We start from the raw sequence: 26,454 nt of genomic DNA, 5'->3' as shown, positions 1-26,454 counted from the left end.
AATTAAATGATTTATTGATAGCTCCATATGCTTTCCCTTGTTTTACCTGTATTCCACACAGAATTTTCTCTTACTGCAAAGCTTCATGTGTACACTGATTTCAATCAAGAATCATTCACTTTAACTTTTTATCACATTATAAAGTATTTATAATCAATATTCTCCTTTAATATGAGTAATTTTAACCTACAACAAAAACCACTACATTTCTAGTTAGCTATGATAATCAATTGGCTGGTTCCATGAAGGAAATACAATAAGCTTTTAGTAAATTTTCCATGAGTCATTTTAAATACAAATTACACTTAAATTAAGACCAACTGAATGTCTGTGAAAAGGATTTTAAGTTGTTCTGGTAGTACATATCTCCTAAACTTAGCTATTGTTTTTCAAAGCCAAAAACTAAAACCCATAGCAATGACTTCCACGTGATGACTGATAAGAAATAACTCAATGCACTGTAACATTAGCCATATAACAAATTCTGAGGATGAATTTTCTATCGTGTAAAATAATCAAATTTGGCTAAATTTCTATGTAATGATAATCCTGTTTTATATTGCTGTTGGATATAATGTATTCATTAGTTATTAATTTTAGAATAAATTCTAATTAAAAAGAAAATTGACCTTTACTTTAGGATCTGGAACTAGAAGGGAGTTAAAGATTATTTAGTGTACCCCCTTCACATATTGGAGATTAAAAAACAGACCCCAAATTGTTAAAATGACTTGCCCATGGTCACTGACAGAGCTAGCATATGAAGAAATGCCCTCTGACTCTAAATCTAGAGCTCTTTCCAATGGATCACAAGGCACACTAGTCACTATTACAAGAAAATACACACAAAGACAAGGATTAGTAATAAGGATGATTTAAAATCTGCTTCTAACCAAATATATTAAAAAGAGCTAATAGGTAAAATTGTTTTTACTATCATTTTTTAAAATGTTAAGTCCATTTTTATAGTGTCTTATAATGCTTCATGTAAATACAATGAAGTCTACTGCAGATGTGCATATGTACACATTTAAAACTTAACTTGGCAGTATTAAAAGTATATAAAACTATTTTTTATTCAAATTGGTCTTTCAGAGCACTGCTGTCAATCACCCTACAAACTCTTAAGTGTTGCCTGAACCATATTAAAATACAATTGAGAAATGTTTTTAACAAAAAAAATTAAAATGCAAATAATATTAATTTATAGTCTTTTAATATGGGGCCAGCAGTCTGACACCATTGTTCTTGAGGATCAAAAGTCCTTAAACATAAAAACCTAGATTATTTAATATTCGTGAGATAGTTTGGAGAACATAGTGAAGTGGGACCTATGATTTCATCTATGTGGGGGAAGCAGTTCAGTGACTTACCTGCAACCTATGCTAACCTTAGTGCTCCCTCCCTTCCCAAATCACTACTCACAAAACCACCAGCATATGGTAACACTGCTCATGATGTTACACAGGCAAGCCTTGAACTCAGATCTGGATTGCTGTTTTTCACAGTGAAGATTTAGAATGCAATTAATTTTCCCACTATGATGAATTTGAAAGAAAAGTCCTAGGATAGATATCCTTTAGTGAAATATTTTATGTGTGAGGGGTCTTGAGGCCCAGAGAGGTCACATGTTTTGCTTAAACTTGACACAACTAATTACTGGCAGACCCAAGACTTAAAACCCAAGTCTCCTGACTCTAGGCTTGTTTTGCAGATAGATCAGCAACTTATTGGTAATCTACTATTTTTTCCAATAAATATGTTAAATGACTTGAAAACTGCAAAGTTAACTTAAAGGCTTGTACTAAACCGATTTAAGAAAATTTAAGAAAATTCAGGGCTGATAGGTGGCGCAGTAGACAGAGTACCAACCCAGAAGTCAGGAGGACCTGAATTCAAATCTGATAACTCAGATACTTAACACTTCCTAGTTGTGTGATCCTAGGGCAAGTCACTTAGCCCCAGCTGCCTCGGCAAAAGAAAACAAAAAAAGAGAAGAAAAGAAAATTCAGTGGTAAATTTGTAAAATAATATCCACAAAACAGGAAAAAAAAAATCTTACTCAAGGCTTTCTTACTCTTAGTATCATTTTTAAGATTTTGGAACCTAAAGGGGCACTTGAGAAATTTTATTTTCCACTAATATCAATATCAAATATTAATAATTACTTGTGAAAAACTTTCACAGGACACTACTACTTAATGATGCTGTTTCAGGAAATAAGTGGGAATTAATTGCTTTTAAAATGAATAGACATTAAAAAGTTTAATTATATTGATGAACAGCAGTATTTATAAAGAATATTATACTTGGGTTCAGAGAACTTGGTTTCAGAGTCCCCGTTCTGCAAATTACTACCTATGTAATAATTTGACAAATGATTGAACCCCTATAGATTTACTCATCTGGAAAACAAGGGGATCTGCAGCTTCTTCCAGGTGCTAATAAAATAGAAAAGAGAAGGGAAAGAAGTATAGCTACAAATGTAGAGATCTGGGCTTTACTCACAACTCAACAAGTATCATCTTCAGCAAATAATGTAACTTGCCTGGGTTTTAGTTTTATCTCTAAAATAGGAGGTTTGGAGTAAATGATTTTTAATCAGGAATTTTCTGAATCTATAATCTCAGTCCCTAATAAATACTAAACACAAAATTTCAACATATCCCCCTCTTAAACTTATCTAGCTTCCCAAACTACAATAATTTACCTCATAACTGACAACACAAGGGTAATTTTTTTAAACCAAAATATTTAGTAGTGCAATTTTTTAGGCAGTGAAAAATAACTAAACTATATTTGCCAAAAGATTACTGGTAATTATGATATAATGAAGTTTAAAATATATCTTTAAAATACAAACTCCCAAACCCCCACACTCCCAAAACATAGATTGGAATCTAAGCATAAGAAAACGACATTCCATATCAAGACTATATTCAGGAAGAGGCTAAGATTGTGAATTACTAAGTTAAAACTGGTCAAACAAACATAATACATAAGTAAATCAGTTCATAGAGAATAATAACTTATACAAAGAAAGCAAACAGGGTATCTAATAGAGAAAACAGTTCAAAAGCTTACAGGCAAATGCAGTATTTTCACAGTTACTAGAATGAGTCAAATATTAAATAATTTACATATTGTAATAATACTTTTATGCGTGTGCATACATATACACACACACAACACTTACAGCAGAGCATTTACTTTAGGTTAAACAAAGTAAAAGATAAAATATGATTAAATATTATTTACATGTTTTTCAGAAGCCTTTAAAGGTTTTTTTTTAAAATGTTTTGTTTCTTTAAATAATAAACTTTGTTTTTAAGCAAATAAAAATACATTTTACATCGATGAAGGGAAAAAAAAATATTACTATTTAAAGGTCACCATTCTGTCCTTAAGTCATTCTTTTGCAATTCAGGGGAATTGCACTGAACATATTGGATGGGATAAAAATAGAATGTCATCCTAAACAAAATAACAAACAAAAAAATAAGCAAGAGTATGAATATGCAAAATAACTGATGCAATGACATATCAGGCCACATACATCTTTTACACATAATGAATCATGCTTGCATAATAAGATAATAACTTTAAAATATGAAAAAACTCAAAAAAATCCACAAATTTTTTAAACCTTTTATACAAAACATTGCATGATCAAACTGGATGTAAACATTTTTTCTTTCATTTTCTCCATGTAACCTCCCCCCATGTTAAATTTTCAAGGCCTTTATTGTTAAATAAACAAGAGTTGACCTTATCATACAATGTTATGAGAAATGTACTCACACTGAGAATATATTTGTTTAAACATACATATTTTGTCATTTGAACAATTTCCCATACGGTAAAAGGCTTTTTCCTAACAGAATACCTAAGTATCTTTTCCTCAAAGCCCACTCTGGATCCATCCCTATTTTCAGTAAGTTTGCTACAATTTTAAATAGTCATGACAAAATGCAGCTTCACTGATAGTGCTACAAAGATGCACGTTAATATTTTATGAAACCACTAATGGTTTAAAACATATTGAAAACAGAAAGGACCACCAATATGAAGTTGTGTCCTAGAAAGCAGCAAATTGCTTACCTAGGTTCAGGCCTAACAATGGATCTTTCATAATCACAGATGAACTGGAAATCATCTGATCTTCACAGCTTATTATACATATATATTTTAACTAAAACAAGGTAATTATTTTGCCTGTACAATAAAACCAGTCCTGATCTACAGACTATGAAGATAAAATTTTATTAAGTCTCATTTATTATAATATAAAGTATACTTTAGCTTAGGTTTTTAATAAAGAAATAGATATAAAATATTTTTATAATTTTAGAGTTTAATTTTTAGAGTTATAGCTTTTTCATTTCACTGAACATAAAAAAGTCAGGTTGAAGAGTCTTATTCAGTGGAAGATACAGTTTGGTTTTGGTCTCATTAAGTCACTCCCCTATCCAAGAGTGAAAGGGTATGAAAATTAACTAAGACAATTTTACAGGAATAGCTGTCCTTTCCTAATTGCATGACTAATGTTCAATGTAAATCAATCTAATGTGTAATTTAACCTTCCTTCTTTTTGTTCTAATGTGCTTGTAGTGAATGCACTGAAAACTCAAATGTCCAAATTCACCTAAAAAGATGTGAATTCAAAGTATCTTTGTAACCAACTTTATCTGCTAGGGAAAACATTTTAGTCTACTCTAACGAGTATAAAAGAGAACTGAATTCCCAATGGAAGATACAAACTTTTTGTTCTGTAAACACAAATCCTACATTAACTGCCATCTTCGAAATGTAGAATTTCTTACAATTTGTCATGTGCAAATAACAGTTAACCACAAACTTTAAACAAGGGCTGTATGTGAATTTAAGCCACATCCAGTACACCTGCAGCCACAAGTTGTCTTGAAAGCCAGTCCAGTCCTTCATAAAGTCCCATTCCACTTCGGGCATCACAACCTTGAATATACCAGCTTCGACCACAGCAGAGTTTATGGAGACTAAGAAGTTCTGTTATTTCTTCTACTGAAAGTGCTCCTGCAACATCCTATAAGAGATTCATAAATATTCTGATGTTAAATGCATTAATATTTTCTACTTACTTTTTAGTCAAAGCTTATTCCACATTCTAAATCCAGATATCATGAATTAAAACTAAAAACAGATTCATCAAAGCCACTATTCATTACAATCAATTGCATTACACAGCATTACTTTTTGACAAGAGTATGCCAAAAAAATGGTTACATGAGATTGTTGAAATGACCATAAAACAGTTAAGATTTGAGTTCTTAAAATCTTATGCATCAAGAAATTAGCTTATATAATTGTGATTAAAACATTACGAAAAAAAACCTGAGTTTTAAAATAATTTGGCTTGTAATGGGAAGCAACAACATCATTAAACTTTAAGAAATAGCTAAATTATTAAATGTTTCATCTCACTGAATTCTAATTTTAATAATTTAAGGAAACAGTTTGATAGATAGGTATCCTTCCAATTCTGTAGAATGCATGATTTTCAGGCATTGTTATGGATTAAAAATATTATGCTAACCATAACCAATATGCTTCCTGTGGATGACAAAGTTTTCTTTTTCAAAGTCATTTAATTATCTCGTAGATCCTATCCCAGCAGTCTGCAGTGCTGGGATCAGGTTCTCAGGGTCATATGAAGGCCATCATGAACACCAGAGGAGAATTTTAAGGAATCAATTCTTAAATTTGTTCATTTAAAAAATTATTTTTAATTCTTCTCAATTACCTTAAGGCAATGAATCCTTCAAGACAAAGGAAAATGTTAAAAGACAGAAAAAAATTTCCAAAACACAGTCATCTCCATACCTGTTTATTTGCAAATATCAGCAGCAAAGCATCTCTCAGTTCTTTTTCCGTTAACAACTTTGCAAGTTCACTGTGTGCTTCACTTATTCTGTCCCTGTGACTACTATCAATGACAAATACAACAGCTAACAAAAGAAACAGAAAAACATTCACTTAAATAAAAGTAAAATATTATTGCCAAAAACAATTGCAACTAAATGAGCTAAAAACTTTTAACATGCTACTTTCTGTTTAGGATGTGACTATTACCTACATTTAGCAGATAAAATAGATTTTAGAACTTAGGAAAAACTAACGTTATTGCAATCAACAAAACTGTGAAATATCACACATTTTCTAAAATATTTAATTCAAAAATCACTTCAAAGAACTTTTAAAATACCTAGAAGTGAGTCATATAACATGTCTTCAAAATGGACAACTTTGATTATATTAAATTAAAACCAAAAGAAACAAGATTAAAAGGGAAGTACAAAGCAGGAGAAAGATCTTTACAGCCAGTGTTTTTGGTAAAAATCTCATTTTAAAAATATATAAAGAATGGTGTCAAATGTATAAGATAAGTCATTTCCTAACTGATAAGTGGTCAAAGGATACGAACAGACAATTTTCAAGTGATAAAATTAAAGCCATCTACAATTATATGAATAAATGCTCCAAAATTACTATTGATTAGAGAAATGAAAATTAAAACAATTCTAAGGTACCACCTGACATCTCTCAGATTGGCTAAGATGATAGGAAAAGATAATGATAAATAGTGAAGGGGATATGAGAAAACTGGGACACTAATACATGTGAAGTTGTTAAGTTGTTGAAATAATACAACCATTCTGGAGAACAATTTGGAACTATTCCCAAAAGACTATAAAACTGTGCATACCCTTTGACCCAGCAGTGCCACTACTGGGTGTGTATCCCAAGGAAATCATAAAGGAGACAAAAAGACCCACATGTACAAAAATATTTGTGGTAGCAAAGAATTGGAACATGAGTAGATGTCCATCAACTGGAGAATGGCTGAACAAGTTGTGGTATATGAAAGTAATGGAATATTATTCTTCTATAAAAAATGATGAACAAACTAATTGTCCTGGGACGATTTATACAAACTGATGCTAAACGAAACAAGCAGAACCAGGAATACATTGTACACAATAACAGCAAGAATGTTCGATGGTCAACTATGAAAGACTTAGTTCTTCACAATGGTTCAATGATCCAAAGCAATCCCAATAGACTTTGGACAGAAAATGACATCTGCATCCAGGAAAGGAACTAAGGAGACTAAATGTAAATCAACACCTGTTATGCTCACTTTTTTTTCTTTCTTTCTTTCTTTTTTTAAATCTCTCTCATGATTATTCCCTTTTGGTCAGATTTTTGTCTTCCAACATGATTTATAAAGCAATGTATATAAAAATAAACAAATTTGCTAGGGAAAAAAAAAGTCTTGGTTTTTGAACTAATTAGCTCTTATGACCTTGAACAAACCATTTATCCTTGCTTCCTCACACCTATAAAATTAAAGATGGATTAGATTAAGCTAAGAACAAGTCAAACTAGATTACCTTCCTTTGCCTTTATCATAAAATTACTAAAGTGGGTCATAAAAGTGAAAAATATCTTGAAGGCCCTCCAGAAAAAACCCTTATCTTAACAAGAATATCTTTTGAATATAATATAATCAACAAGAAGTCAAGTCATCAAGCTCTTCACTACATAACTTCAGAGAAACAGCCCCTTACACTCTGGGATCATCTGTTCTTTTTGCCCAGGTAAATGGTATTAAATGCCTTGCCCAGGGTCACACAGCTAGAAATATTAAGTGTCTGAGGCCAGGTTTGAACTTAGGTCCTCCTGACTTAGGTCTACCTGCCCTCAGCTGTACTTTTTAGACAATTTTTATTATAATAAATTTGACAGGCATTTATTAAATGCCTATTACGGTGTCAGGAATAAGGAATATAAAGACCAAAAAAAAAAAAATTCCTATGAATGAATGCATAAATATTTATTAAGCATTTAGTGTGCACATAAGCATTGTAAAGTGCTGGGAATGCAAACAGAAAAAATTGCTCTCAAGAAGCTTAGTTAGGGGAGACAGCATGTAAATGAAAATTCAGTAATAAAACATATGGGAAGACACAGAATTCTTGAGGGATGAGTTGTTTAACAGAAGACAAAACCCAGGAATCTTCAGATTGCAGCAATCAGCCAGATAACTGTGTAGTCATAAGGAGATAAGGCAGAACAGATGGTAAAGCATAGAGACCTTCAAACAACAGGGGGCAAACAAATTCTGGAAGTCTTCCAATTCCATTAAAAGACCAGAGTTACTGACTTTTTTTTTTTTTTTTAAGTGCTATGACAGTCAAGCAAGATGGATATTCTAAGTCCCAGTCCACAGGAAGCAAGCAAGAGAAGAAAGAACCAAGGATGCAGTCTTCCTGTTGCCTAAATGGTCCAGATGGCTGAGAGCAAAAGGGAGGAGTAATGCAGGGAAAAGACTCTCATGGTGAGAATCAGTCTACCCAGATCAGATCTGAGCAGCTCAGGTCTTGGGGATAGGTGAGAAGTTTGATAAAGGGAAGGAAGTGGGGAATACAACAAAGTTACTATTAAGTACATTTCCTGATCTACTAGTTGTTAACTGTGCACACATCTCACTCCACTGAGATTACTTTGTATTTATTTGATATATAATTTGTATAGAAAATAAACCCAAAGTAATTTCAAACAGGGAAGAGATAGAATGATGACAATAAAATCTAGAATTTTTAAAAGCCCTTTTTAGAAGATTTTGAACTAATCTTTAAAGGAACTAGGGATTCCAAAAGGCAAAGATGAGGAAAAAGGAGAATGCTAGAAAAAGGGAATAGTTTATGTAAAGGCTTGAAGGGAGTGAAATGAATATTGTATCAGGAAAATCAAGATGGACAGTTTGGTTGGAAGGCAGGGTACATGAAAGGAAGTAATGTAAAATCAGCCTTGAAAGATAGGCTGGAGTCAGATTATGAAGGGTTTTAAATGTTCAATAGAAGAGCCCTGTGTATGATCCTAAAGGCAACTGAAGAAAACTTCCTAAATAGGGAAACTGAGATCTGTGCTTTAGAAGTATCAACTAGATAACTATGTTAAGGATAGGTTGCAAAAAAAACTAGATAACTATGTGAAGGATAGGTTGCAAAAAATAGGAGATAGATGCAGTAAAACAAATGAGATTATTCGTAGAGAATAGGAGAGAGTAACTAGAGCCTGAAACTAGGACAGTCATTCTGTGAATAGGATTTTATATTTATAAAGGCAATCTAAATGCATGGAAGAAGGTCCTCCTTAAGCTTACAAATATTTTTATTCATATAAATATAGAATTCAAATTAGTGAACATGTTTACTTCTATTTGCTATTCACATAATTGATAAAATTTAATTTTGAAGAAACACATGAATGCATATATACACACATATCTACAAGGTAAAAAAAATACTCAGCTTAAAAAGGAACAGAATCAATAAGATTAATATTAATAGAATTTTTAAAATAAATTTTAAAATATGCAAATCAATCTTAAAATAACTTTGTTCTAATTCCTATTCAATAAATCATTTCATACAAGTAAAATTATTATTTCACATAAGTGTTTTGTGAATTCACTTTTTTCATTTAAGTTTTAAGAGAATTTTAAAATTTTATTTCACAAATTCCTTAAATTTCTTTTTCAGCTATGATAATTTAATATGGTCATTTGAATATGGACTATTGTATTTTTTTCAAAAAGAGGTAATTTGGGGCAGCTAGGTGGCGCAGTGGATAGAGCACCAGCCTTGAATTTAGGAGGACCCAAGTTCAAATCTGATCTCAGAGACTTAACACTTCCTAGCTGTGTGACCCTGGGCAAGTCATTTAACCCCAGCCTCAGGAGGAAAAAAAAAGAAAAGAAAAAGACAAAAAGAGGTAATTTCTGCATATGGCCAGTTAAAGAAAATCCCAACATATAAATAAAATAATGAAGACTGCTGTTATTCTTACCTACCTTGTGTATTGAGATAATAATGCTTCCATAATGGCCTTAACTTGTGTTTACCTCCTACGTCCCAAATAGTAAATTTTAAGTTCTTATATTCTACGGTTTCCACATTAAAACCTATTGAAAGAAAAAAAATTATATGCAGTTTTCATATCTTAGTAAATAAAGGGGAAAAAAACCCCACAAGTAACTTATGAAAAACAGGAATCACTTCCTCTAAAAATGGATTCCTGTGGAGGTAAGAGGTGCTGTCACAGGATATGTACTACTATATAGGACACTCCCTCCCTACCAGTCCTCATTCTAAGAAGTATCACTTTTACCTTCACTCCCCCCCTACATCCATTTACCAAATACCTATCTTTTTCTCCTTCTCCATCAGTTATCACTTCCAAGGTTCTCAAGAATGGAACCTCAAAGACAAGATGATCTCTATTTTGACCAATATGGAAAATTTGAATGAGCGTACTTTACTCTCAGTCCTGTAGAAAGTGAGATGTGCCAATGTACACAGTTATTACTTTCAATGTATTTGGACACAAAAATAATAATAAAATCATGAAGTCAGGTCTAGAGTATTAATATTTCAACTACATTATGGTTTCAAATAGCCTGGCCTAGAAACCTTATTAACAATGTTTCTCTGGGAAAATGTATTCTGAATGCCAAACAATCTATTTAAACACAATTTTATGGAACATAAGTAATTTTCCTTTTGTAGATCTGTCTGTAAAATGTCTATTGTATTAGAAAACATTCGTACTTACCAATTGTTGGAATGGGCTGCATGAATTCATCTTGTTTTAACTTAAATAAAATGGTAGTTTTTCCTGCGCCATCTAATCCTAAAGTGACAACCCGAATCTCCATCTTAGGTCCAATATGGACTCTATTATCCTGCAATTTAAGAGAAATAAAATTTAATGCATTTTTGAAATTAAGGCATTTAATTAATATTCAGAAATCTATTCAATAATTTAAATATTGATAGTCATGTCAATCTCAAGAAAATAATGCAAGAGATTAAATGGAAGCTTAAAATTCTATTGGCTTACATATTATTTGCATTCCATTTTTATCTCAAATTTTAAATTAAACTCAATTAAAAAAGACTGGTCAAGAGCGAGGTGAAATATACATTAAAGCATTTACTCCTAAATTTGCCTATAAAATTTTGCTCTTTTGAAAAAAAGCAAACTGTTATAGTTAAGTAGCATAAAATTTATCAGATGCAATTTAGAGCACCATATGATCATTTATGTGTTGTCTTACAAAGAGTGGACCAGGTTTTAAAAGGAGAAAAGGCAAAATGTCTCAGATAATATTACTTTTAAAACTCCAAATTTCTAAAAATTTAAATTTTAATGAGATACATAAGGATACAACCATAGTGAATGACTTGTTCTGTTGCCACTCTCATGTTTCACATTTTTATTCTATTTACAATGAAAAATGCTAGTGAAATGGATTTAGCTTTGCAGTTTTCATGCATCTAACATAGTGGGATGCCCGACGTAATTGGCAGGAGGTCAGAAGGACTAAAAAAGTCCTTTGAAAATCTTGAAAAAAATCAATACTCAAGACAGTTTAAAGAGAAGATGTCAAATAGTCACAAAGCTCAGAAAGTATTTTATGTAAAATGGGCAATCAAGAGGACATAGTACATCAACAATTACCTAGCTTATTTCATCAGAAATTACTTTCTGGTGTCTAAAAAAAAAAAAAAAAAAAAAAAAAAGCCTACATGCACATTTAAAGATGATAAAAGAAAAGAACAAGTTTTTGTAAGTTATCTTCTATAGCATAATACATCTTCAGGCACATGTGAAGTGGAAAACACATTTCAGGGGGATGCAGGGGAGGGTATTGGTCTGGGTCTGGCATGTCTTTGATGTACAGAACTCTTGGAAAAGAAACCCCTTTTACAGGGGTTGAATGTAGATGAACAACTGTTCTGCAATTTAAGAATCTTGAAATATCATCTGGGGCATGAAGGGTTTATAAATAATTTACCCAAGATCACACAATATAAAAGAACAAGACATCTTACCAGCTCAAGGTTAGCTCTCTGACCTATTCAACAATGCTTATATGAAGAATGGACAGTTGGAGAGAATTCTGAGAAGATGGTGAAATATATTGGTCAGAAAATTTCTGCTCTCCAAATGTACTCAAAAAAAAAAAAAAAAAAAAAAAAAGAGAGAGAGAGAAAGTCACTTAACCCCAGCCTGGGGGGGGGGGGGGGGGGGGGGGGGAGAAACAAAAAAAACTTGTACCCAGGAAAACAATGAAGAGGAGATTTGACAGCTAAGTAGAAGATTGAAGGACCTTCTGCTGTTCAGGCACCAAAAGGTGCTGACCAGATAAATCCCAGACTGCAGCAGAGAATAACTTAGCACACATCTGGTGAACAGAATAGCAGAGAGGGGACCTTGCTGACTGTGGGTGCTTCTAGGAGAGGAAAGTCTCTGGTTTCAATTCCAATTGCAGACACCAGAAGGATTCCAGGAAACAAGATCACTGGTGGCACAGTAAAGTTGGGGGCCCTAGCAGTGGCTTAAAAGTAGAGAAGAAAGGTTGGGACCTGGCACAGACCTCAGAAATTATCAGTAAGAAGGATCTGAGGCTTGGGGCATCATTCCCCATACTTCAAGACTACAACTTGATTACAGTAATAGCTGCTAAATTTTTTTTTTAAAGAAGAGTAAGCAAAAGAGAAAGAACTACATGTGGGGATAGAGAAGATCTGAGTTCAAATTCAGAGGAACATAATGGACTTAAAAAGCCACTTTTTTCTTCAATGAGAAATGTTATTTTCCCCAAGCACAAAGAGTTCTTGGAGGAATTTAAAAAGAAATTAATAAATCAAATGAGATATCAAGGAAACATTAGGGAAAAAAATAAAACCAATCCAAGAAAAATCAAGGAAATTATGAAAATGTAATCAACCAATTGGAAAGAGAAAATCAAAATTTTTTAAAAATCATTTCTTAAAAACTAGAACCAGTGAAAGGAAGCTAATAATGTTCTAAAATACCAGTAAATAATAAAAACAAAACCAAAAGAATGAAAAAAATATAAAGGAAAGTGAAACATTTCATCTGAAAAACAACAAATCTGGAGAAGAGATTGAGAAGGAATAAGTTAAAAATAGTCTTGACTATCTGAAAATTTATCTGAAATCTGAAAAATTGCAACAAAAAAGATTCTTGATACAATATCACAAGAAATTATTCAAATAATTGCCCTGAAGTTCTAGAACATGGCAAAGTAGAAATAGAAAAAATCCACTGATCACAAAGTGAAAGATATCCCAGGAGGAAAATTTATAGCAATATCATAACCAAATTTCAAAGTTCCCAGGTTAAGAAGAAAATATTACAAGAAACGAGAGAAAAAAATTAAACATGGGAGCTATAAAAAGGATTATACAAGACCTGGCAGTTACAATACTGAAGATATATTGGTCTTGGAATACTGTATTTTGTAGAGCAAAAGAACTGGGGTTACAACCAAAGGTTACTTATCCAGAAAAGTTAAACACAATTCTGAATAAAAAAAAAAACAAAAAACTGGACATTTAATGAACTGAAAAACTTTCAGGTATTTGTGACAAAAATAGCAGAATTTAGGAACACCTAAATGACACAGTGGATAAGAGTCCCAGCCCTGGAGTCAGAAGGATGTGAGTTCAAATCTGGTCTCAGACTTAAGAACTTAAACCTTCCTAGCTATGTGATCCCGGACAAGTCATTTAACCGCAACTGCCTCACAAACAACAAGACCAACAACAAACAGCAAAACTTGGACATGTAAGATCCAGGAGAAGTATAAGATAAATATTAAATTCCAATTATAAGGAACTCAATAAAGTCAAATTGTTTACTTCTTATTTATAAAAACATTATTAGATCTCTTATGACTCATTATTTGGGTAGTTTGAAAGTATGGCTTGGGATGAACTGTGCATGATGGGATGATTCTAAAAAAATGAAATTGTAGAGAGATAAAAAGGAGTAAATTATATCATACAAATGAGGCATAAAAGATAGATATGACATGGAAGGTAGATAGTGATATAATGGGTTAAAAAGGGGAACAACAAATATTTCTAAAAGGGTATAAAATTATTAAATTCAGAAAAAAATAAGAGGGTAAGGGAATGGGGAGAGAGGAAAAGATATGCTGAGCTGAATAGGTTAAGGAACAGAAGGTCAAGATAGCAAAACTACTGTGTAGTTCTAAAAACATTGTGTAGTATTTATAATAAATACTACATAATAAATGTATTATATTATATTATGTATATATTATATTATATTATATTATAATAATGGATTTTCTTGAAATGTAAATGTATTATTTTATATTAAATCCTCTTTTCCTCTGTGGTATACATGGCAATTTTTTCTTTTTTTTTCCAGTTTGTATTTAAGTTTAAAATTTATAAAAAATTTACAAAAAATATAATTGGCAGAAAATAATAGGGAATATGATAATTCCATTGTTAGAATTAGCTTCTCTGAGTGAAAACTGAGTATATATCAAAAGGAAAATTATATTCATTTAGTCCATTAGCCTACTGACTCTTTCTGAATTAGAATGTGCCAAGATAAAATCCAATTTTCCTATTTCATTAGATTTCTTTTACCTATTTTGCTTTTTTATGGAGGGAAAAAAATATAATGGCCTACTTTATTGCCTTTTTGTATGAAAGGAGAGACTTATTTAAGTTGCAAAGAAGGAAGAAACATGATAAAGTATTTGCTTTGATTTTTCTTTTACTGTATGCAGCTTGAGATGTTTTCAGGTATCTAAATAAAATGTCTCTGCAACAATTAAATGAGATGTTTTCAGGTATCTAAATAAAATGTCTCTGCAACAATTAAAACACACACACACACACACACACACACACACACACACACACACACACACACACACACATATAAAATCAAGCTGTGTTAAAGGCTTATTTCTTCCTGTTCTCTCATTGAAACTCAGCCAACATTAAAGGATCTAGAATAGAAATGGAAATGTCAAATAAGGGGAAAAAAAATCTTATCAAATTTCTCTGAAAAGGGTTTGGTATCCAAAACTTATAAATAATTAATAAACACATATAAGACAAGTAGGCATTCCCCAATAGATAAGTGATTAAAGGATGTGAACATGAGTTTTCAAAGCAAGAACTGCAAAGCATTCACAACCATATGAATGAATGGTCCAAATCACTAGGTACAAGAGAAATGCAAGTCAAAACAACCCTGACAACTTTTCCTTACAATCAGGAAAGTGGGAGGAAAAGACTAGTAGTCAGTAGTAGAAAGGAAGTGGAAAGATAAAAGATAATTATAGTAACATTATTGGTGGAACTATGAAATGGCATGACTATGTTAGAAAGCAATTTTGAACAAGAAACCAAGGAAGACATCAATTAGAAGAATTTCCTCTAATACTCCAAAATATTTTATATTAGCACTTTTTATCTTGATAGCTAAGAATTGGAAACAAAGTAAATGCCCACTTATTAGGAAATGGCTAAAAATAAAATTGTGTTATATAAATGTAATGCAATATTATTCTGCTGTAAGAAATTATGTGTGTGATGAACAGAGAAGTATGGAAAGATCTTTATAAACTAGATAAAGCAAGCAGAGCCAGGAAAACACAGTAACAACAACAATGGAAATGGAAATGATTTTACACCAAAAAATAAAAAGGTAAATGGAACAAAATTAGAAAGATCAAGCATAATTCAAATAGAAGGAATATAAGAAGAAACCCTTGCACCCATCCCTTTATGGAGGAGAGGAGTCTATAGTGTATAATTTAAACTCATCAATTGTGCTCATTTTTCCCCCCCTCTCTAAAAATATTTATTATATGGGATGGCTCTCTGGGAAGGGATACTTGGAATAACTTGATTTTTTTTTTTTTTTTTTAAAGTTCAGGTGAGAATTTTAGTTTCATTTATTTATTTATTTATTTGTTTGTTTGTTTATTTATTTATTTTTTATTTTTTTTATTCATTTTTCCAAATTATCCCCTCCCTCCCTCCACTCCCTCCCCCCGATGGCAGGTAATCCCATACATTTTACATGTGTTACAATATAACCTAGATACAATATATGTGTGTAAATACCTTTTTCTTGTTGCACATTAATTATTAGCTTCCGAAGGTATAAGTAACCTGGGTAGATAGACAGTAGTGCTAACAATTTACATTCGCTTCCCAGTGTTCCTTCTCTGGGTATAGTTATTTCTGTCCATCATTGATCAACTGGAAGTGAGTTGGATCTTCTTTATGTCGAAGATTTCCACTTCCATCAGAATACATCCTCATACAGTATTGTTGTTGAAGTGTATAGTGATCTTCTGGTTCTGCCCATTTCACTCAGCAACAGTTGATTTAAGTCTCTCCAAGCCTCTCTGTATTCCTCCTGCTGGTCATTTCTTACAGAGCAATAATATTCCATAACCTTCATATACCACAATTTACCCAACCATTCTCCAATTGATGGACATCCATTCAACTTCCAGTTTCTAGCTACAACAAAAAGAGCTGCCACAAACATTTTGGCACATACAGGTCCCTTTCCACTCTTTAGTATTTCTTTGGGATATAATCCCAATAACAGCAATGCTGGGTGTCAAAGGGTATGCACAGTTTGACAACTTTTTGGGCATAGTTCCAAATTGCTCTCCAGAATGGCTGGATTCTTTCACAACTCCACCAACAATGTATCAGTGTCCCAGTTTTCCCACATCCCCTCCAACATTCATCATTATTTGTTCCTGTCATTTTAGCCAATCTGACAGGTGTGTAGTGGTATCTCAGAGTTGTCTTAATTTGCATTTCTCTGATCAGTAGTGATTTGGAACACTCTTTCATATGAGTGGAAATAGTTTCAATTTCATCATCTGAGAATTGTCTGTTCATATCCCTTGACCATTTATCAATTGGAGAATGGTATGGTTTCCTATAAATCAGGGTCAGTTCTCTATATATTTTGGAAATGAGACCTTTGTCAGAACCTTTACTTTTAAAAATATTTTCCCAATTTGTTACTTCCCTTCTAATCTTGTTTGCATTAGTATTGTTTGTACAGAAACTTTTTAGTTTGATGTAATCAAACTCTTCTATTTTGTGATCAATAATGATTTCTAATTCTCCTCTGGTCATAAATTCCTTCCTCCTCCACAGGTCTGAGAGGTAGACTATTCTCTGTTCCTCTAATCTATTTATGATCTCATTCTTTATGCCTAAATCATGGACCCATTTTGATCTTATCTTGGTATATGGTGTTAAGTGTGGGTCCATATCTAATTTCTGCCATACTATTTTCCAGTTTTCCCAACAGTTTCTTTGGAATAATGAATTTTTGTCCCTAATGTTGGTATCTTTGGGTTTGTCAAAGATTAGATTGCTATAGATGTACCCTTTTTTGTCCTTTGTATCTAATCTGTTCCACTGATCTACCGTTCTGGAATAACTTGATTTAAGAAACAGAAGGTATTAATAAAAATTAATTTCAAAAAAATGGAATTGACTACAGAGAAACTATAGCTTTATCAATATCCTTCTTAAGCATATATTAGTAGTTAGAATATAAGGTCCCTGAGAATAAATACTTTGTCCGTCTTTGTATCTCACTCTAGCACAGTTATTGCAAAATAGGCAGTTCATAAGTACCTTATTACTTGATTGAAATAAATGTTAAAGACATCTATACTTTAATTATTTAATACATATGTTTTGCAGCCTAAGATTCTTTTTTAAAAAAGGAACTCCCAGGAAAAATCCTAATTTTAAGCAGCAGTTATTTTTTAAAACAAAGTAGATTTGGCAGGAAATTATCTTTACTTTCATAGAAGTTCATCATCAGAGGAAAAAGTATTTCATTGCATTAAAAACAAAAAAACAAAAAAACAAAAAAAAAAAAAAAAACAAGCAATTCAGGTTAGGAATTATTCTACTAAAAAAAAGTGATAGTACAAAGAGAGCCAATATATTCAATGACAACTTAATTCAAAAAATAAGTTCCTATTTAAATTATCTAAATCCTATAGGACTTAACTAATGAATACATGATTTCATGAATTATCTATTTATTCTCAATATTTAGTTTGAAACCCACTGAAGTTAAACTGAAGTTAATTGCACACAATCTTAACAGATAGAAACATATATACAAAGTATTATTATAAGTAGAAATGGCTAAAACATTTATATGAGATACATAGTGAAAAACTATACCTTAGTAAAAGTGACAGGAATACTAGCATCCAGTTGAATATGATCTGCAAGTTCAGTAAATTGCTGCTGCTGTTTTTGTAATGTTTCAAGTAACCTCGTAATCTCTTGTTTTGCCAAGACCACTCTGCAGTCATCCTAGATAGGCAGAGAAGAAAATCATTTGTTTCTCAGATTAGTTTTTATAAAGAGTGATTTGATTTGAAAGATGAGATTAAAATGACAGTTTATTTTTTAAAATCTGAATGCCTTTTTGCTTTCAAGTCATAAACCTTTCTAGAAACATCCCTTATAATGGAAGGGTGCTGTATTTCTGTTAAAAACTTCATAGTTCACAAGAAAAGAAATGTTAGCTCCTAATGAAAACTGTCAACCAGAAGGGAAGAATAGTTGATGATGGACAGCAGACTCAGAGAGATGGACTACTACAGCCAATGCAAAGAAAAGTATTACCATAAGAAGGGGAAGGAGGTGGGAGAGAACTGCACAAGTTAGGACATAGAGTAATTTATACCATCGTTTAGTGCTTTTATCTATATTATTTCCCTCATAAATTCTCACACTTTTAAGAACGAGGTACCACAGGGGGAAAAAAATGATGTGACAAATTTTATGAAGATAAATAACAAGAGATAGTTAAAAAAGAAGAACCTTAAATCTATTAATTCAGAAGTATGGAAAAACACAAAAAGATTAAATAATCAGAGAGGAAAAATTCAAAATAGCTAACATTTATATGGCACTTATTATGTGTTAGGCAGTGTGCCAAGCATTATGAAAATTACTTTCTTACTTGATCCACATATTCCTGGTATTATTTCCATTTAATAGATGAAGAAACAGAGGCCAACAAAGGTTAAGTGACTTGCCTAGAATAATACAACTAGAAAGCATGAGGCTAAATTTGAACTGAGGACTTCCAGACTCCAGATCCAGTACTCAATCCACTATGCTATCTAGCTACCTTCAGAAGAAAGTAAAGGAATTAGTAAAGAGTGAACAAAAAACAAATCTCTTTTCAGAAAAAGGCACACAAAAAAAGGAAATTAACAAATATAAGAAATTGGAGAAGAAAGGGAATTATGGTTTAACTGAAAGAAGAAAAAAGGAAAAAATAGGCAATTACATAAATGAATAATATCAAATAAAACCTCAAAATTAGAAAAAAGATTTTTAACTTTTCTACTGTTTAAGTTTTCTATTATATAAGTTAAGGTGATTTTCTCAAAGTAGAGTCATCAATTGCGGAATACCTAAATATAAAGCCTAAACAAGCTATGGTATAAAAATGTCATAAAATGTACCTAAGAAATGATGACTATAAAGAAGAAAATTAAGAAATATGAACTAAATTAGCAAAGTGAAGTGAGCAGGGAGACCATATAAACAATGTTAACAATAAAAAACAAAGATTAGCAAGAAGACAAATTAAGCTGAATGCTGCGAAATTAAAATCACTGGGACCAGTCTCAAACGAAGACGTGAGAAGATGCCTTTCCCAGCTTCTGTATAAAAGCTGAGGTGACTAAGAATATGACATTTGTATCAAATAGTTGACATGTTTTTGAAATATTGGTTTTGTTGGATATTTTTTCTTCCTCTTTATAATAAAGAATGACAATGGAAGAGTGTAGAGAAAGTGTGACAAATATAAGTTATTACAATTTAATTTTTAAAAAGATTACAAACTGATTACATTTCAACTATATACCTGTTGCAGTGTCTTTTCACAGTGGAGACAGGCTGTCGAAACCTGTGACAACAGTATAGTCATGTCCTCTTGCTGCTGCCGTAGCCAAATCAATTTTTCTCGAACATGTGCATCAACAACACTCAGTGCCATTTCTTCCTGACGACACAGAGTTTCGTGTAAATCAGAAAAATAGGCTCGGACACAGGATCGAGCATTCTCTGCAGTACCGGGTACCTATATAGGAAATTAAGTTTTGTTGTATTTTTTTGTTATTGTTGTTTTTTTAAATAACTTTTGCTTTTAAGAAAAATTTTAAAAGGTGAAATTATACCACAGGCCATTTTTAAATGCCCTCAATTTAGATTAATGCCATTAACATGGCTATAGATTACACTGTAATGCCTACTTCTGTGAAGGGTACCTTCTTAATCCAAAGATACCATGTATTCCTCAAAATTAAGGGGGGGGGGAATCTTACATGTTCTGTGTGGGCCATTCCAATTCCATCTTCCACAATTTGTTCTCCTCCTTCTATGTGTTGAACAATTCCAACTAATTTTCTGGAATAATCTGAGATTTCTTCAGTAAAAGTTCGTATGCAGTGAGCCATGTCTAAAATCGATGCCCGGATCTGATTTGCTTCTGGTTCCAATACTGAATGCTATAAAAAGAAAAATGAAATTTATATATACATATATATATATATATATATATATATATATATATATATATATATATATATATATATGTATATATAAATTTATATAAAAAGACCAAAAGTATACTCTTACATATCCTACATTCAAAGGACCACCAAGGAAAAAAAAAAAAAAAAAAGCCTCATGATTTTAATAGAAAGGAACAAAAAGAATGAGGAAAGATAAAACAAAAATTCATTTAATGGAATCTCAGAGTTGTCATCTTTTTAAATTCTTCCTACATGAACAAGGTTCCCCCTCTTCCCTGAAAGTGATTATCCATTATTTTCTTGAGCATTTCTCAAGAAGGCAACCTTCCCAAACAAACTAGTTCCACTTTTAGATATCTAGAAGCATCAAGAAAATTTTCTTTATATCCCTGTTTGCAACCTTTCTTCTAGATTTGCAAAATAGAGATTAAAAAATATAGATGATTAGTCTAATAACTGAATCATTTTCAAAACTTGAAGATACTATAACTAACCCCACTAAATTTTACTTCTCTGGATTAAACTTACTTTGTACCTTCGTCAATTATCATATAATATGAACTCAAAGTCTTTTACCATCCTAGTTACCTTCTTCTGGATATTATCAAGTTGATCAATGTTAATTCAAAAATATGATACATAGAACTGAACATACCAAACTTAAAAAGATGTGGTCTGATCAGGTCAAAGCATGCATAGTAGCTACTACATTAAGCTATTTCTCATTTTAAAAAAAATGAGCAACAATACATATATTGAAGTTAAATTTTCCCAAAATCACTGTTATACAACTTAATTATATATTTCCAATAAATTTGTTATTATTCTCAAAGACATGTGAGAGAGATCGAATACTAAAATTACATGAACCCAACTTTTTTGTAAAACTTGGGAAATATGTGTAAAAGATAGCATATGTCTATGGAAGAAAACCAAATTATAACATGTTGCTTTGGCACAAATACTGCCCTCAGAATGTCATTAATTGCATATGCACCCACAAAACAACAGAAGAAAAGGAGGGAGCTCTATTCTGAAGACCTGATTATTTTTTCTTCAAAAAAGGAAAATGAAGCTTTTTAAAAATTTTGTTGGAAAGGTGAGAAATTAAACTTAACATAGATTTGTTAATTTCCATCATTAATAAAAGAATGTATTACTGGGGCAGCTGGATAGCACAGTAGATAGAGCACTAGCCCTGAAGTCAGGAGGACCTGAGTTCAAATCCGGCCTCAGACACTACTTCCTATCTGTGTGACCCTGGACAAGTTACTTAATCCCAATTGGGTCAGGAAAAAAAAAAAAAAAGTTATTACTGACAACCAGCTGACCATTTCAGTATTTCTTTTTCCTATTCCCTTTATGGGCTGTAGTGGACAACTAACTGACCAACTTATCTCTTTTTTAATTTACAAAGCCACAGCAAAGAAGAAAAAAATAAATACCTTATGACCCTGGTGTTTTCCATATTCCTTGCAGACACAACACATAAGAGGGCTGGACTGACAAGCTTCTTCCAAGCAAACGAACTCTATAGCATGCACCTGATGCTGGGAGCACATGGTCTTCTCATGAGGCTTATCAGCCAGAGGTACACGCCTATGTTTTGCAAGGGTCTTTGTAGAATGGGTAAGTTGGGAGCATTCTGAACACAAGTGAGTAGCACAAACAGTGCAATACATTGATGCAACATGGGCTTCATCTTCATCACAGCGTATAATGCTCTGAAAACAAAATTGTAGCATTAATGCATTAAAGGTGAAGTCAATAAAAAACTAAGTAATAAAAAGAACAAAACACAAGTGGCTTTTTTTTTCTGGTAATTTATATTGGTTTGACTCATTCAAGGCTCTTTAGATTCATCATCTGATTTGATCCTTATAACAAATCTATAAGGTAGGGGTTATTATCCCTGTTCCCAGAGATGAAGAATCTCAGAACAAGATAGTTGAGGCATACTACCTAAGTTTAATCCAACTAGAAAGTGTCTAAATCAGGTCTTCCTGTCTCCCAGTCGAACACACTATTCATTTTACATCTACCTGCCCCTAAAGTTTCTGGACCCAAAATTCCATGAATATGCAATTGATTATTTTTTTTCCAGGCAGAATGTAAAAGATAAAAAAACTAGATAAAAAAATTATCACCTTTTAAAAGAATTTATTTAATTGATATAGTAAGAATCCCATTTTAAGACCATACATTTAGAGCTAAAACAGGCCTAAGAGGTCACTTATTTCAACCCCCTCCTTTTACTAATGAAGAACTGAGGCCCAAATAGGTTAGATAAACTGCCCAAGACCACAAATATCACAAATGGCTAAGCCAGCATGTGAACTTAGGTTCTCTGACTTCAAATCTGAGAGCCTCCTAAGAGGCTAGGCTAAGCTATCGCTGCCCTTCCTGGCCCTATGAGGCCTCAATGTCCACACCCCGTCATGTGAATCCCTCCTCTCTTGTGATAATTTCCTCAAATTAGCTCCTGTGTCACCAATCCCCTCTAACTAACTCACTCTGCTCACAATCAAGATTCTGCTCTTACTGCGCTTAAAACAGAAAGCTGCATTCAAAAATGAAATAATCAATAACATTATTATTAATGGACATTTTGGAAACATTGTAGAAAATATGCAATTATTTCTGCCATATCATGGTTTTGATATATCACAAGTTAGCTTAAGAAATTAAATGGTTATTTTGGGGGAGTCTTGTGGAAGCCCCAGATGATATGCAAAGGCCAGCAGATGACAAAGACTCAGAAATGCATAAAAAGACTATACACTATTGTATGATAGTAACAAATTTTAATCTTTTAATATCATAGTAATTGACTCTTCTTTTTTATTATGAAGTCAGGGCTAAAAAATATGATGATGATTTTTGAGATCCAGAGGCACCATCATGCCTCTAACCCCAGTGATATGGAAGGGATAACTGTGTTGTGTCTGAGAAAGTTGCTAAAAATAAGTAGAATGTTAATCCATTTTCAATGGATTGTAAGATTCTTCCAATATAGCCAAGATTGGAGGCAACCCAGGGTAGAGGCAAGGTGGAGTTTTAGCCTTGGATTCAAAGAAATAAGTTAGAATGCTGATCCAGGTACTTATTAAATATGTCACTCTAGACAAGTCACTAAATTTCTCTCATCACCAGCAAAATGAATGTAACAATGGGACTTATTTTATAAAGGTAGTGTGAGAATCAAAAGAGATGATACATCTAAGTACTTGTAAACCTTACAGCATTCTGTTAGCTATTAAAGTTATCAGAAATGTAATCATAGCATCTCTTATTTAAGATAAGATCAGCTCAGCTGAACACAGAAAGTAAGCAGACCATTATTCTTTGATCACAGCACTTAATAAATAAAAAAATTAATAATAAAATAAAATTAATAAATGCATTATTGAGTCCTGTTTTGACTTGACCCCTCCTACTTTCCCAGTGATGACAGGGAGAGGAGGCAGAGTTCCAAGGATTATGCAGTTTATTTTTTCCCTAAAACATTTCATTCTAAGTAGTAATTCAAACAAAAGTAAGGCCACTTTCAATAGCAAATAGGTTAATATATTACTGAGATAGCGAATCATGCCAATATTTGCATTCTTCCTATATATAATAGCTACATTAAAGTAAAATAGGCTGTCTGGAAAGTTAGTAGGTCTCCTAAACATTAAAGGTCTTCAAAGGGATGATGCTCATCAGGAAACCCTCAAGTATGAGTTAGGTTAGACAATTACCAATAATGACTTTATGTAATTTTGATGCAGAGGAACAAGGAGAGAAATTCTAGAAAGAGCTTAAGACATTCCAAATATGGTCAAGCTATGCCTTGACATTTGTTAACTTCTAAGTGAAGACAGCCATCAGGAATATAACAAAAAGATTAAGAAATGAAAGAAGTCAAAGGTTTAAAGGGTACTAAAAAGCTTTGAAACCACAAAAAACATTGTCTTCAAGAAGGGTCAAAAGGCCCTGGCCAAGCTAAGCACAAACCACCACTACAAGAAATCAAATATATCTTAACAGGATAGGAAATAACTGGTTACTGACATGCAAGTCATCAAATGAGTTGTTTCTGCATAGTCAGACCAATATTTATTTGATATTCCAAGACATTTCAGAGAGACAAAAATACAAAAGAAGAGAAGAGAGATAGTGATGATAAGGCTCAATACCCAAGGATCATAGATTTAGAGAATTTCCAGAAAGGATCATAAGAGTTCAAGTAAAATATCTATTTGTAGATCTACTTTCTCAATTCTATCTATTTTTATAGAAATTACCTGCATAAAAATCTGTGAAATGAAAATATGTTTTAATCTGCTTTAATTTTTTCTCTGGACATGGATAGCATTTTTCATCAAGAGTCTCTTGGAATTGTCAGAAAGGCTGAGTCAATTACGCTGATCATGGCACAATATTGCTGTTACTGTGTACAATGTTCTCCTGGTTTTGCTCATTGCACTCAGCATCAGATCATGTGTCTTTCCAGATATTTTTGTGAAATCTGTCTGCTCATCATTTCTTCTAGCACAATAGTATTCTATTACATTCATATAGCACAATTGTGTAGCCATTCAGACATAGACTTAGTGCGGCAGCTAGGTGGCACAATGTAGAGGATCAATCCTGAAGTCAGGAGGACTGATATAAAGACATTTAACACTTACTGGCTGTGTGGGGGGAAAAAAAAATCAAATATAGACCTAGTAGTGACACTGCTGAATCAAAGAGTATGCAGTTGATTGCCCTTTAGGCATAGTTTCAAATTGTTCTCCAGAATGTCTGGATCACCAACAAGGCATTAGTTTTCCAATATATTCACATCTCCAACATTTATCATTTTCCTTTTCTGTCATATTAGCCAACCTGAAAGGTGTGAGGAGGTTGTTTTAATTTACATTTCTCTAATCAACAGTGATGTAGGACATTTTTTCTTATGATTACAGATAGCTTGAATTTCCTCACCTGAGAACTGTCTTTCAGTTCAGAACTGATCCCTTTTCAATTGAGGAATGACTTGCATTTTTTTTTTATTAAAGCCTTTTAATTTACAAAATATAAGCATGGGTTAATTTCTCACCATTGACTCTTGCAAGGGATGGAGCCAATAGGGCGGAAAGGACACACATTTCCTTCTGACCTCTTTTCATATTGTAGCTAAATTTCAGAACTATTGTACCAAGAAAAAAATATTACAAGCAGCCAGAAATAATTCAAATACCAAAGAGCCATAATAAGGATTACCCAGGATCCAGCAACTTCCACATTAAAGAATCGAAGGGCCTAGAATCTGATATCCGAATGGTGAAGAAACTATTAGACATATTTGGTTTATAGAGAAACCTCTCTCATCTCATTGAAAAGTGGGAGGAGGAAAGGGAAAAAGGGAAGGGATAGTCTAAATAGAAGGGAAAACAGAAATAGAGGAAATGTTTAAGAAAGAGGGAGGGACTCTAACAGGGGGAGAGGGGGGGCCTGCTTGAAGCAAGTGGTGCTCATAAGTAAAATACTGAGGAGGAGAGAAAGGGGAAAAGGAAAGAGAGAAGTATAATTTGGAGTTAATAAGATGGCAGGAAATACAGGATTAGTATTCTTAACTATAAATGTGAATGGGGTGAACTATTCCATAAACCAGATGCAGATAGCTGACTAGATTAAAAGCCCAAATTCTACAATATGTTGTTTACAAGAAACACATTTGAAGCAGAGTAATACATACTGAGTAAAGGTAAAAGGCTGGAGCAGAATCTATTATGCTTCAGGTGAAGTTAAAAAAAAAAACAGTGGTAGCCATCCTAATCTCAGATCAAACAAAAGCAAAAATTGATCTAATTAAAAAATAAGGAAGGAAACTATATCTTGATAAAGGGTAGCATAGATAATGAAATAATATCAATACTAAACATATATGCACCAAGTGG

General features: G+C 32.5%; 1 protein-coding gene across 2 annotated transcripts in view; it reads right to left on the bottom strand.

The window, feature by feature from the left end:
- Positions 1-2,921: 2,921 nt before the first annotated feature.
- Positions 2,922-26,454, bottom strand: part of TRIM23 (tripartite motif containing 23) — a 40,600-nt gene continuing 17,067 nt past the window's right edge. For both annotated transcript variants that reach the window (XM_074282395.1, XM_074282396.1), the window contains 8 exons: positions 21,973-22,251; positions 20,318-20,500; positions 19,858-20,073; positions 18,150-18,284; positions 10,657-10,786; positions 9,896-10,006; positions 5,860-5,984; positions 2,922-5,062 (listed from right to left, as the gene is read on the bottom strand). In XM_074282395.1, coding sequence (XP_074138496.1) covers positions 4,883-5,062; positions 5,860-5,984; positions 9,896-10,006; positions 10,657-10,786; positions 18,150-18,284; positions 19,858-20,073; positions 20,318-20,500; positions 21,973-22,251 — 1,359 coding nt within the window. In that variant the 3' untranslated portion in view covers positions 2,922-4,882. The remainder of the gene's footprint in view (positions 5,063-5,859; positions 5,985-9,895; positions 10,007-10,656; positions 10,787-18,149; positions 18,285-19,857; positions 20,074-20,317; positions 20,501-21,972; positions 22,252-26,454) is intronic.

Source organism: Sminthopsis crassicaudata, chromosome 1 (assembly GCF_048593235.1).
Source record: "Sminthopsis crassicaudata isolate SCR6 chromosome 1, ASM4859323v1, whole genome shotgun sequence".
Classification (NCBI taxonomy): Eukaryota; Metazoa; Chordata; class Mammalia; order Dasyuromorphia; family Dasyuridae; genus Sminthopsis; species Sminthopsis crassicaudata.
This window is presented reverse-complemented; position numbering and strand designations above follow the sequence as displayed.